The 12,541-nt window shown below is 44.7% G+C and overlaps 1 protein-coding gene across 4 annotated transcripts; it reads left to right on the plus strand.

Moving 5' to 3' along the window:
* Nucleotides 1-288: 288 nt before the first annotated feature.
* On the plus strand, nucleotides 289-12,541 carry LOC110487226 (uncharacterized). 4 transcript variants are annotated; one of them, XM_036948009.2, is made up of 4 exons: nucleotides 289-432; nucleotides 5,290-6,425; nucleotides 8,066-9,270; nucleotides 10,438-12,541. In XM_036948009.2, the coding sequence occupies exons 2-4, from the start codon at nucleotides 5,574-5,576 to the stop codon at nucleotides 10,439-10,441; spliced, it is 2,061 nt and encodes a 686-aa protein (XP_036803904.2). In that variant the 5' UTR covers nucleotides 289-432; nucleotides 5,290-5,573; the 3' UTR covers nucleotides 10,442-12,541. The 4 variants fall into 4 exon arrangements, with proteins under 4 accessions (XP_036803904.2, XP_090051461.1, XP_090051462.1 ...); XM_090195336.1 differs by lacking the exon at nucleotides 289-432 and adding an exon at nucleotides 462-564; XM_090195337.1 differs by lacking the exon at nucleotides 289-432 and adding an exon at nucleotides 515-1,060.

The raw sequence follows: 12,541 nt of genomic DNA on the forward strand, positions 1-12,541 counted from the left end.
CAAGCCCTGAATGCTGATTGGCTGAAAGCTGTGGTATATCAGACAACTTTTACGTTGGTAACCAGTTTATAATAGCAATAAGGCACCCTGGAGGTTTGTAGTATATGTCCAATAAGGTTGTGTCCAGGCACTCTGCGTTGCTTCACGCATAACACATTTAGCATGTAGTTACGTCTATGTTCCTTGTTAATAGGCTAATAACGTTATGGGAAAATGGTTTATTACAACTCATCTCTTGATGTGAAAAAAAAAATTGTCCTCGTTTCAGGTCTTTTGCACAGGTTTTTCACATGACCTGGCAACCCTGTGTATGGATAACAGTGTTTATTACAAACAGGGATCGTAATTATTTCCCAGAGATAAATGTACTAGCTTGTCGGACCAACTCGGATCACTCATACCCGCTGAAGATTGCTGCCTCCATCTCTGCAGGTAGACTGTCCGTTTCTAGACTTGACAGTTAATGCAGTTGTTGTCTATCCAGGCTGGATCACATCCGGCCGTGATTGGGAGTCCCATAGGGCGGCGCACAATTGGCCCAGCGTCGTCCGGGTTTAGCCTGGGGTAGGCCGTCATTGTAAATAATAATTTGTTCTTAACTGACTTGCCTAGTTAGATTTTTTTTTAAATTTAGGGCTTCCCTCGTGCCCCTTTTCACCTAATAACGTTAGCAGCTAGCTACTGTAGCTAGCTTCCGACCGGAACATAATCAAACCACGACCAACGACACATAGACTATACAGCTAAAAGTAGCGAGTGGAGTTACAAATGAACTATACTAAACAAGTTAAATGTATTACCTGTGATCAAATATTTTTCACACACATAGCTACGTGTTGCCTACTGTACTTGGGACACCTGCTCCCTGCATTTCCCACTCCAATGGCGAATAGACAAGCCACACAGGCTTTATTTCCTTGTTTGCGATCCGCAGGTCGGGATTTTTTATCTGGTTACATATACATTGAACATGTTTTGTTATTGTTGTAAAATCAACAACGAAGATGGTGGTGAATGGGAAAGAATGTTTGTTTCCCCCAATTTATGGGCGTGGTCAATGGTAATTTCTTATTATTACTTGAATATAGACTCGGACAGTTCTGCTCATACAATGAACACAAATATAAACGCAACAAACTGTTGGTCCCATGTTTAATTTGCTGAACTATTGTTTACATCACTGTTAGTGAGCATTTCTCCTTAGCCAATATAATCCATCCATTGGACAGGTCTGGCATATCAACAAGCTGATTGTGATCATTACACAGGTGCACCTTGTGCTGGGGATAATAAAAGGCCACTCGAAAACATGCACTTATGTCACACAACACCACAGATGTCTCAAGTTTTGAGGGTACGTGCAATTGGTATGCTGACTGAAGGAATGTCCACCAGAGCTGTTGCCAGAGAAGTTAATGTTCATTTATCTACCGTAAGCCACCTCCAACTTCACCTCAGAGAATTTGGCAGTAGGTCCAACCGGCCTCACTACCGCAGACCACATGTATGGCGTTTGAGTGGGCGAACGGTTTGCTGACGTCAACGTGGTGAAAAGTGCCCCATGGTGGCGGTGGGGTTATGGTATGGGCATAAGCTATGGACAACGAACACAATTGCATTTTATCGAGTGCACAAAAATATTGTGACGAGATCCTGAGGCCCATTTTTTTCAATTTTTTAAAATCTAATGTGACCAACAGATGCATATCTGTTTCCCCATATTTCAATTGACTGATTTCCTCATATTAACTGTAATTCCGTATTTGGTAGTGAGTGGAAACACCAAGCAGATGCTTCACATGTATACATCCACTGAAATATCTGTCTCGTTGTTCTTTCTGTGATACGAGTCATAAAACCCGGAAATGGTTCCAATCGTTTTTTTCACAATTCATTTTTCCATCTGGGAATTTAGAACTACTTCATATAAAGGTCAGTGTTTCGTGTAGGCTTACCCTGGCGTGACATTCTGATGACAACGGTCTCTCGGACAAGATAACTTTTATCAATAATTAGCATAGCACATTTTGGGGAGTAGATTGAGGTGAATATAGTGATAAAACTCCCCTTGTCCAAGAGAGAATTACAAGGCTATCAAAATGTCAGGCCAAGGTAAGCGTACACCAAACACACAATTCATGTGAATGTGAGAAATTAATGTCGGAAAAAAACCATTGGAACCATTTCCGTGTTTTTATGGCCATTATGACACGTCCACTGTGGCGGACGATTCCGAGCCCAACAAAAACATATTGCAACCTATGTGTTGTGATGATTGCATTGTTTGCTCTAGAACCTGTTAGGTCATATGCCTTGCCTCAATAAGAAGACAGTGGCAGAATATTCAACCACACCTTTGTTTCATCACAAAACCATTCACAAGTCCACAAAGCATATTGCATCTTACAAACTCTTGCTTGACCTACATCATGGTCAAGCAAATGAATGTTTCCCACATTTTCAAACTACTAAACAACTACTGAATTTAGAACCACGGAGAGTTACCGCAAGTCGCAAAGAAAACAGGAGCTGCCTCCACTATTCCAGCACCAGGTCAACATCATCAAATTACGTGTGCTTATTAGTCTAGGACAGTGACAATAAAAGGTTAGAAAAACCATTTAGTTCAATCAACGTAAGCTAAATATGATGTGGCAGTCCATGGTTCTGCTTTGTGTGTGCTATCATGCAAGTAGAAAAAACATGTTGACTCTCCCCAGTTCTAGAGAACAATGCCTTCCTCTTCTTTTTCCATGTTGATGAAACGGTCTATGACGTCATATTGTAAACACTTTAATTTTGTGTTGTCCTGTGCTACCTGGCTAAAATGTTTGCTCATTATCCTAACTTCATTTCATGGGCAATGTTAGCTAGTTAATATTAGCCTTCTGCATCTAGCTACATATTGAACTTCCATCCTTATAATCATTAGCCAGTATGGAGAGTTAAGTAAAACCACAAGTCCAAATCCCTATCTCCATCCATGTCTAATTTAGGAAAAGGACAATTTTATCTAGCTAGCTAGAATACCGAAGGACAACAACACAACGAGATGCAACAATTCATGTTGTTTCTGTCAATTACTTATTTCTCTTGATGTGATAGAAGTGAAGCCAAATCCAAACTGGCATCCCTTGACCCTTTTTTTTGGTGTGCCAGGACCATTCACAGCTGAGCTCACTCAGTTTAGCTCAATGCTGATTGGCTACTATTTTATACTTTTTTTTATCAAGGGAGGCCAAATGCTTGCTGGCTTCCCTTTTGCATTCAGCTATGGCTAGCATCAATGTCATAGTCTTTCTGACCAGACAGCATCAGATAGATGGCCTACACATACAGAGAGGCACTGTTTTGCTTGCTCGGGTGCTTTCTCGGGTGAGATACATTCAGCCTCTTGCAAATTGAAGGAAAATTATGAAAAGACAAAGCTAAAATATTTTTTTCGTTTTTCTTGGTCAATTTTTTAGGCTGGTTTCCCTTGGCAACCATGAAAACACACCACTGCATGTGTCTATACTTAGATTTAAATGTGTCCGGAATCCCTTTTCCCAAGTTGTATTCAAATGCCCGCATGCATTCTGCAGTGGACCAGGCAAAATATAATAATTACACAACAACAACAACATGTTGGCAGTAGCTAAATACTATAGCTAAACTCTGGCGCTAACCCTCAAGCTAGAAAGCAAAGCTAAAGCGATTGTAAACGGTTACCATAACTGTAGCCAAACATGTTTCATTCTAAATATTAGCTATATTAGCATTTGGCAAGCAAACATTTCTCATACGGTAGGAATGTATTCCACAGATAAATAAGAAGAGGCAGGGGTGACAAGTAGCTAGCTAGCCAGTGTCAATTCACCCCCACCTGTTGGGCAATCTTTTCCCGCAGTTCTGTTAACGACGGTGAAGGCAAGTGTTCGGCAGGTGGGAGCGAAGGATACTGTAGAGTGTTCAAACATTATCTCATTCAATGTTTATGACAAAATGTTCAATAGAGAATTGCATCAGAAAAACGATAGTCCAAATTCTATGTCTCTAACATATACAGTGCCTTCGGAAAGAATTCAGACCCCTTGACGTTTTACAAATGTTGTTAGGTTACAGCCTTATTCTAAAATCGTTTTCAATCTACACACAATACCACATAACGACTAAGGTATGATGCTACAAGGTTGGCACACCTGTATTTGTTGTTGCTGTAGAGATGGTTGTCCTTCTGGAAGGTTCTCCCATCTCCACAGAGGAACTCTAAAGCTCTGTCAGGTGACCATCCCTGACCAAGGCCCAGATTGCTCAGTTTGGCCAGGTGGCCAGCTCTAGGAAGAATCTTGGTGGTTCCAAACTTCTTCCATTTTAAAAATGGAGGCCACTGTGTTCTTGGGGACCTTCAATGCTGCATAAATGTTTTGGTAACCCTTCCCCAGATCTGTGCCTCGACACAATCCTGTCTCGGAGCTCTAAGGACAATTCATTCGACCTCATGGCTTGGTTTTTGCTCTAACATGCACTGTCAACTGTGGGACCTTATATAGACAGGTGTGTGCCTTTACAAATAATGTCCAATCAATTGAATTTACCACAGGTGTACTCAAATCAAGTTGTAGAAACATCAAGGATGGTCAATGGAAACAGTATGCACCTGAGCTCAATTTCGAGTCTCATAGCATAGGGTCTGAATACTTTTGTAAATTATTTATTTATTTGCAAACATTTCTAAAAACCTGTTTTTGCTTTGTCATTATTGGGTATTGTGTGTAGATGGCTGAGGATTTTAGTATTAATTGTTTTCAATTTAGAGTAAGAATTTAATGTAACAAAATGGTGGACAATTAAAGGGGTCTGAATACTTCCTGAAGGCACTGTATGTACAGCAATAGTTGAATAAGATGTACTTGACTAGAATATACTGCACTTATGAAATGGGTAAAACAGTATGTAAACATTATTAAAGTGACCAGTGTTCCATGTCTTATGTACATAGGGCAGCAGCCTCTAAGGTGCAGGGATGAGTAATTGGGTGATAGTCAGCTAGTGACAGCGACTTAAGTTCAGAGCAGGATACTGGATAGAGGCCTGCTAGAGATGGCTATTTAAAAGTCTGATGGCCATGAGATAGAAGCTGTTTTTCAATCTTTCGGTCCCAGCTTTGATGCACCTGTATGGACCTCACCTTCTGGATAATAGCGGGGCGAACAGGCCTTGGATTCCCTTATCCTGATTTTGTCAATTTGAATTTGTCTAGTTGACATTCTTCTTTATTCTTACATGTCTCTCCATTACTTCTTACAGATGATGACCAGCTCTGTCTTATAAGGAGAAGAGAAGCCATCAGTCACCCACATGGCACCAGCCTAGAGCTGTCTTATAAGGAGAAGACAAGCCATCACAGTCACCCACATGGCACCAGCCTAGAGCTGTCTTATAAGGAGAAGACAAGCCATCACAGTCACCCACATGGCACCAGCCTAGAGCTGTCTTATAAGGAGAAGGCAAGCCATCGCAGTTACCCACATGGCACCAGCATAGTTTAACAGAACAAGTTTCTCTGCCCAGGTTAACTACATCAACTCAAAATGGAGGAAGGAGATTCTCTGTATAGCGTTAACCTGAATCAACTCAAAATGGAGGAAGGAGATTCTCTGCATAGCGTTAACCTGAATCAACTCAAGATGGAGGAAGGAGATTCTCTGCTTAGCGTTAACCTGAATCAACTCAAGATGGAGGAAGGAGATTCTCTGCATAGCGTTAATCTGAATCAACTCAAGATGGAGGAAGGAGATTCTCTGCATAGCGTTAATCTGAATCAACTCAAGATGGAGGAAGGAGATTCTCCCCATAGCGTTAATCTGAATCAACTCAAGATGGAGGAAGGAGATTCTCTGCATAGCGTTAATCTGAATCAACTCAAGATGGAGGAAGGAGATTCTCCCCATAGCGTTAATCTGAATCAACTCAAGATGGAGGAAGGAGATTCTCTGCATAGCGTTAATCTGAATCAACTCAAGATGGAGGAAGGAGATTCTCTGCATAGCGTTAACCTGAATCAACTCAAGATGGAGGAAGGAGATTCTCTGCATAGCGTTAACCTGAATCAACTCAAGATGTCCGCTGCTGTTTCTTTACCCATCTTGAGACTCCACAGACTGACAAAGGATCAACTGTCTCTCTGTGCTCCCAGACTTAACCAGAACAACCCGAAGAACAACAAACCAGGTAGAAAACCAACGAAGAAGAAAAACACCACCAGCAGAGGAAAGAAACAATCCACAGGAAATGGACACAACTCTGCTGACAACAAAAGTGTTTCTAGCCAGGTATCACTAGTGTCTAGACATCAGCACTGTCTGAAGGGAAGCAAAAATAAACCCAAGATCATTCTCAAATTCTCCCGCTCCATCTTGAGGCCTGACGCAGCAAAACAAGAGGTAGGTTTAAACTTGTAGCTTTTAAATTAAAATGTAATTAAGATATTTTATACCATTTGTATCTGTGTGAATGTTGCAGCTACAGTTCATTCGGTAAGTATTCTGACCCCTTGACTTTTTCCACATAAAAAATCTTTATCAATCTACACACGATACCCCATAATGACAAAGCAAAACAGGTTTTTAGAAATGTTTACAAAGTATTCAGAACCTTTGCTATGAGACTCAAAATTGTGCTCAGGTCCATTCTGTTTCCATTGATCATCCTTGATATGTTTCTACAACTTGATTGGAGTCCATCTGTGGTAAATTCAATTGATTGGACATGGTTTGGAAAGGCACACACCTGTCTATATAAGGTCCCACAGTTCACAGTGCATGTCAGAGATAAAACCAAGCTATGAGGTCGAAGGAATTGTCCGTAGAGCTCCGAGACAGGATTGTGTCGAGGCACCGATCTGAGGAAGGGTAACAAAAAAAATCTGCAGCATTGAAGGTCCCCAAGAACACAGTTGCCTCCATCATTTTTAAGTGAAAGAAGTTTGGAACCACCAAGAGTCCTGACCAAGAAGCCGATGGTCACTCGGACAGAGCTCCAGAGTTCCTCTGTGGAGATGGTTGTCCTCCTGGAAGGTTTGTCCGTCTCTGCAGCACTCCACGAACCAAGCCTTTATGGCAGAGAGGCCAGATGGAAGCCACTCCTCAGTAAAAGGCACATGACAGCCTGCTTGGAGTTTGCCAAAAGGCACCTAAAGGACTCTGACCATGAGAAACAAGATTCTCTGGTCTGATGAAACCAAGATGAAACAATTTTTCCCTGAATGCCAAGCGTCACGTCTGGAGGAAATCTGGCACCATCTCTACTGTGAAGCATGGTGGTGGCAGCATCATACTGTGGGGATGCTTTTCAACGGCAGGGACTGGGAGACTAGTCAGGATCGAGGCAAAGATGAACAGAGCAAAGTACAGAGAGATCCTTGATGAAAACCTGCTCCAGAGCACTCAGGACTTCAGACTTGGGCAAAGGTTCACCTTCCAACAGGAAAACCACCCTAAGCACACAGCCAAGACAACGCAGGCGTGGCTTCGGGACAAGTTTCTGAATGACCTTGAGTGGCCCTGCCAGAGCCCGGACTTGAACCCGATTGAACATCTCTGGAGAGACCTGAAAACAACTGTGAAGCAACACTCCCCATCCAACCTGACAGAGCTGGAGAGGATCTGCAGAGAAGAATGGGGAGAAATTCCCCAAATGCAGGTGTCAAGCTTGTAGCGTCATACCCAAGAAGACTCAAGGCTGTAATCACTGCCAAAGGTTCCAAAAGTGCTTCAATAAAGTACTGAGTAAAGGATCTGAATACTTACGGAAATGTGATAGTTTTTTACTTTTTAATACATTTACAAAAAAACATTTTTTAACTGTTTTTGCGTTGTCATTATTGGGTATTGTTTATTAAATTGAGGGGTGGGGGGTGTATTTAATCAATTTTAGAACGAGGCTAATGTAAGATAGAGGAAAAAGTCAAGGGGTCTGAATACTTTCCGAGTGCACTGTATATATTTACTAGATATCTTGACGTAGTATCTTACTATCACTGAAGTTTCCTCTGGGAAAATAAAGCTATTCTGTTCTAAACCAGGTGAAACAAGAGATGGACGAGCTGCCTATCGGGACAATAAGTGATGAACACTGGTTGAACTCTGTGAAGCCAGAGAGCTACGACCCAGACATGGGTAACACCAGGGGACCTACAGAGAGCGACCCCAGGACAGATGCACATCACTTGGGTATGAAGATGAAGGATGCCCCCCTGTACCACCAGGATGATGTGAGGCAGCTGCAGTCGTCTACCGTTCAGCCATTCAATCCGGCTGCGTTGCGGTCTGACCTGGAATGTTGGCCTCACAACCAGAAGGTCCCCAGGTTCCCGTGTCCAGACTGCGGCCAGAAGTTCTTCTCCAAAATTCAGTTTAAGTTTCATTCCCGGAGCCACACCCAGTACCGGCCGCACTCCTGTGAGGTGTGCCATAAAACCTTCTCCCGGAAAGGCAGTCTAGACGAGCACCGACCAATCCATGAGGTGGAGCGCCCCTTCGCCTGCCTCCAATGTGGCAGAACCTTCACGTTCAAATCCAACCTGACCCGGCACATGCGGTTCCACAGCGACGCGCGGCCCTACGTCTGCCCCCAGTGCGGCCAAAGCTTCAAAATCTCCGACCACCTGAAGAGCCACATGACGGCCCACAGCGGGAATAAACCGTACTTGTGCCCGGAGTGCGGCCAGAGTTTTGTCCGTTACATTAGTCTGAAGTATCACCGGCTGAGCCACACCGGCGAGCGCCCGCTGTCCTGCCCAGAGTGTCCCATGACCTTTGCCCGGCCGCACACCCTTATGATCCACCGGCGACAGCACACCGGGGAGACGCCGTTCTCTTGCCAGGACTGTGGGAAGCAGTTCAAACAGGGGTACCAATTGAAAGACCACGTTACAATGAAACACACAGGGGAGAAACCATACAAATGCTCCGAGTGTGACAAGTGCTTCATCACTTCGGCGTCTCGTAAAGTGCACATGGTTGTCCACACAGGAGAGAAGCCGTACAAATGCACAGAGTGCTGTAGGAGATACAGTCAGAGTGGGCATCTAGCGCAGCACATGAGGAGACACATGGGGGAGAAACCATACAAATGCTCCGAGTGTGACAAGTGCTTCATCACTTCGGCGTCTCGTAAAGTGCACATGGTTGTCCACACAGGAGAGAAGCCGTACAAATGCACAGAGTGCTGTAGGAGCTACAGTCAGAGTGGGTCCCTGAAGAGGCACAAGTGTGAGCAGCAAACCAGGTGAGAGGAACCTCGGGGCTACGCCCCAAATGGTACCTTATTCTCTAAATTGTGCACTAGGGCCCATAGGGCTCTGGTCAAAAGTAGAGCACTGAATAGGGTGCCATTTGGCACCAGCCCCAGTGTTCTGAGTGTAGGAACTGGAGAGAACTGGAAAGTGGGTCCTTAAAGCAGTACAGCTGTAAGCAGCCACGTAGGTGAGAGGGTTCTCAGGTGTTTTGACGAGGGGAACTGGACTTTGTTCATACAGACACTTAGCTGCGTTCCCTATTCCCTAATATAGTGCACTACTAAATGACCAAATAAACCTACAGCTCTGATCAAAAGTAGTGTTGTGTCCCCTCCCCGTGTTACTGTTCCCCCCCCTCCCCGTGTTACTGTTCCCCCCTCCCCGTGTTACTGTTCCCCCCCTCCCCGTGTTACTGTTCCCCCCCTCCCCGTGTTACTGTTCCCCCCCCTCCCCGTGTTACTGTTCCCCCCTCCCCGTGTTACTGTTCCCCCCCTCCCCGTGTTACTGTTCCCCCCTCCCCGTGTTACTGTTCCCCCCTCCCCGTGTTACTGTTCCCCCCTCCCCGTGTTACTGTTCCCCCCCTCCCCGTGTTACTGTTCCCCCCTCCCCGTGTTACTGTTCCCCCCTCCCCGTGTTACTGTTCCCCCCTCCCTGTGTTACTGTTCCCCCCTCCCCGTGTTACTGTTCCCCCCGTGTTACTGTTCCCCCCTCCCCGTGTTACTGTTCCCCCCGTGTTACTGTTCCCCCCGTGTTACTGTTCCCCCCCTCCCCGTGTTACTGTTCCCCCTCCCCGTGTTACTGTTCCCCCTCCCCGTGTTACTGTTCCCCCCCTCCCCGTGTTACTGTTCCCCCCTCCCCGTGTTACTGTTCCCCCCTCCCCTTGTTACTGTCCCCCCTTCCCGTGTTACTGTTCCCCCCCTCCCCGTGTTACTGTTCCCCCCCTCCCCGTGTTACTGTTCCCCCCCTCCCCGTGTTACTGTTTCCCCTCCTCCCCGTGTTACTGTTTGTTCTTTGCAGAACAAAAATGTAGTGCACTATACAGGAAATAGGATGCCATTTCAAACACACCCCTCTGTTTTGTAAAAGCTACCAAGCATTCATTGTTCCTCTGAAGTCTAAAAGAGAATCAACTTGTCCCTTATTTGCAACACTTCCAGGTGATATTGTTGTGACGAAAAGCCCACTCGTCTTAGAGCCTGCCTTCTGTGAGTCTCCCTATAAATTAGAGGACTTACTAAACATAGTAAGTCCAAGGCGAGGCCACGCCAAGTTGGACGAATGATCTAATCTCCTTGGAAACCAAAACACAGATCGAGGAAGCCTTATCCTACTCCGACAGAAGAGTTTCCAGAGAGGAGGAGCTCACTGTTGTTCATTCAAGACCACGGACTGAGTTCGCAATACATCCTGTGGGGTTAGAGAAATAATTACATTAACTCTCATAGACTTTTGGCCTACTTTCCTGGACTGATAACTACACTGAACAAAAATATAAACGTAACATGTAAAGTGTTGGTCCCATGTTTCATGAGCTGAAATAAAAAATCAAATTTGTCCTATACACACAAAGAGCTTATTTCTCTCAAATGTTGTGCTCAAATTTGTTTACCTCCCTGTTAGTGAACATTTCTCATTTGCCACGATAATCCATCCACCTGACAGTTGTGGCATATCAAGAAGCTGATTAAACTGCACGATCATTACACAGGTGCACCTTGTGCTGGGGGAAAATAAAAGGCCACTCTAAAATGTACACTTTTGTCCCACAACACAGATGTCTCAAGTTTGAGGGCTTGTGCCCTCAACATGCTGACTGCAGGAATGTCCATCAGAGCTTTTGCCAGATAATTGAATGTTACATTCTCTACCATAAGCCGCCTCCAATGGCATTTTAGAGAATTTTACAGTACGCACAACCAGCCTCACAACCGCAGACCACGTGTATGGCATTATGTGGGCGAGCGGGTTTGCTGATGTCGACGTTGACAGAGTGCCCCGTGGTGGCGGTGGGGTTATATGGGCAGGCAAGCTGTGGACAACGAACACAATTGCATTTATTTGAATGCACAGATATACCGTGATGAGATCCTGACGCCCATTTTCATTCCATTTATCTGTCACCATCACCTCCTGTCTCAGCATGTTAATGCACAGCCTTATGTCGCAAGGATCTGTACACAAGTCCTGGAAGCTGAAAATGTCCCAGTTCTTCCATGGCCTGCATACTCACCAGACATGTCACCCATTGAGCATGTTTGGGATGCTCTGGATCGACCGTGTCCGACAGCCTGTTTCAGTTTCCGCCAATATCCAGCAACTTCGCAGAGCCATTGAAGAGAAGTGGGACAACATTCCACAGGCCACAATCAACATTCCACAGGCCACAATCAACATTCCACAGGCCACAATCAACATTCCACAGGCCACAATCAACATTCCACAGGCCACAATCAACAGCCTGATCAACTCTATGTGAAGGAGATGTTTCACGCTGCAGGAGGCAAATAATGGTCACACCAGAGACTGTTTCTCATCCATCCAGGCCCCTACCTTTTTTTTAAGGTATCTATTCCCAATCATGTGAAATCCATTTATTTCAATTGACTGATTTCCTTATATGAACTGTAACTCAGTAAAATATTTGAAATTGTTGCATGTTGCGTTTTATATTTTCGTTCAGTAAAAGAACCGAGAGAGGAAGATGTGAGGTGTCACTCCTTTGGCTGTGAGCTATTTCCAGCCCCCTGGCCTCAGCTCCACGAGAAAGAGAGACCACCATCCTCCAAGCACTTATCCCATCCTGACGGAATCCCACTGAGAGTCAGCATCGACATACAATGAATGTCCCTGTTGCATTATTCCTGTTCTATGAAAGTGGCGTTGTGTGTGTAAGACGGCAGGTCTAATTTACCAACCCATGATCCACACTGTCTCTGCACTGTCCACATTCAGATGTGATCTGATAGCCTGGTCCCACTGGAGATTTCTGGGTGACAAAACGAGCATTTCACGGTTGTGAAGGCATGTGTTGGTGGGGCCTCTCATATTTCCCTCTCAATTGATAAGGTCTATCTCGTCCTCAAAAGTCTTGTGAATGTATGTGCTGTTGTATTTGCTGAGTTGGGTACGGAAGTTAATTGACCTGTGGAGATGATCCCTTAGACAACTGTGCTGTATCTTGTATACCCTGCATTTAGATCGTATCTGTTAACTATTGAATTTTCCAACTTATTTAGTCTAGTAAATAAAACCATGAATTAA

Source organism: Oncorhynchus mykiss, chromosome 13 (assembly GCF_057628025.1).
Source record: "Oncorhynchus mykiss isolate SJ-2025 chromosome 13, ASM5762802v1, whole genome shotgun sequence".
NCBI lineage: Eukaryota > Metazoa > Chordata > Actinopteri > Salmoniformes > Salmonidae > Oncorhynchus > Oncorhynchus mykiss.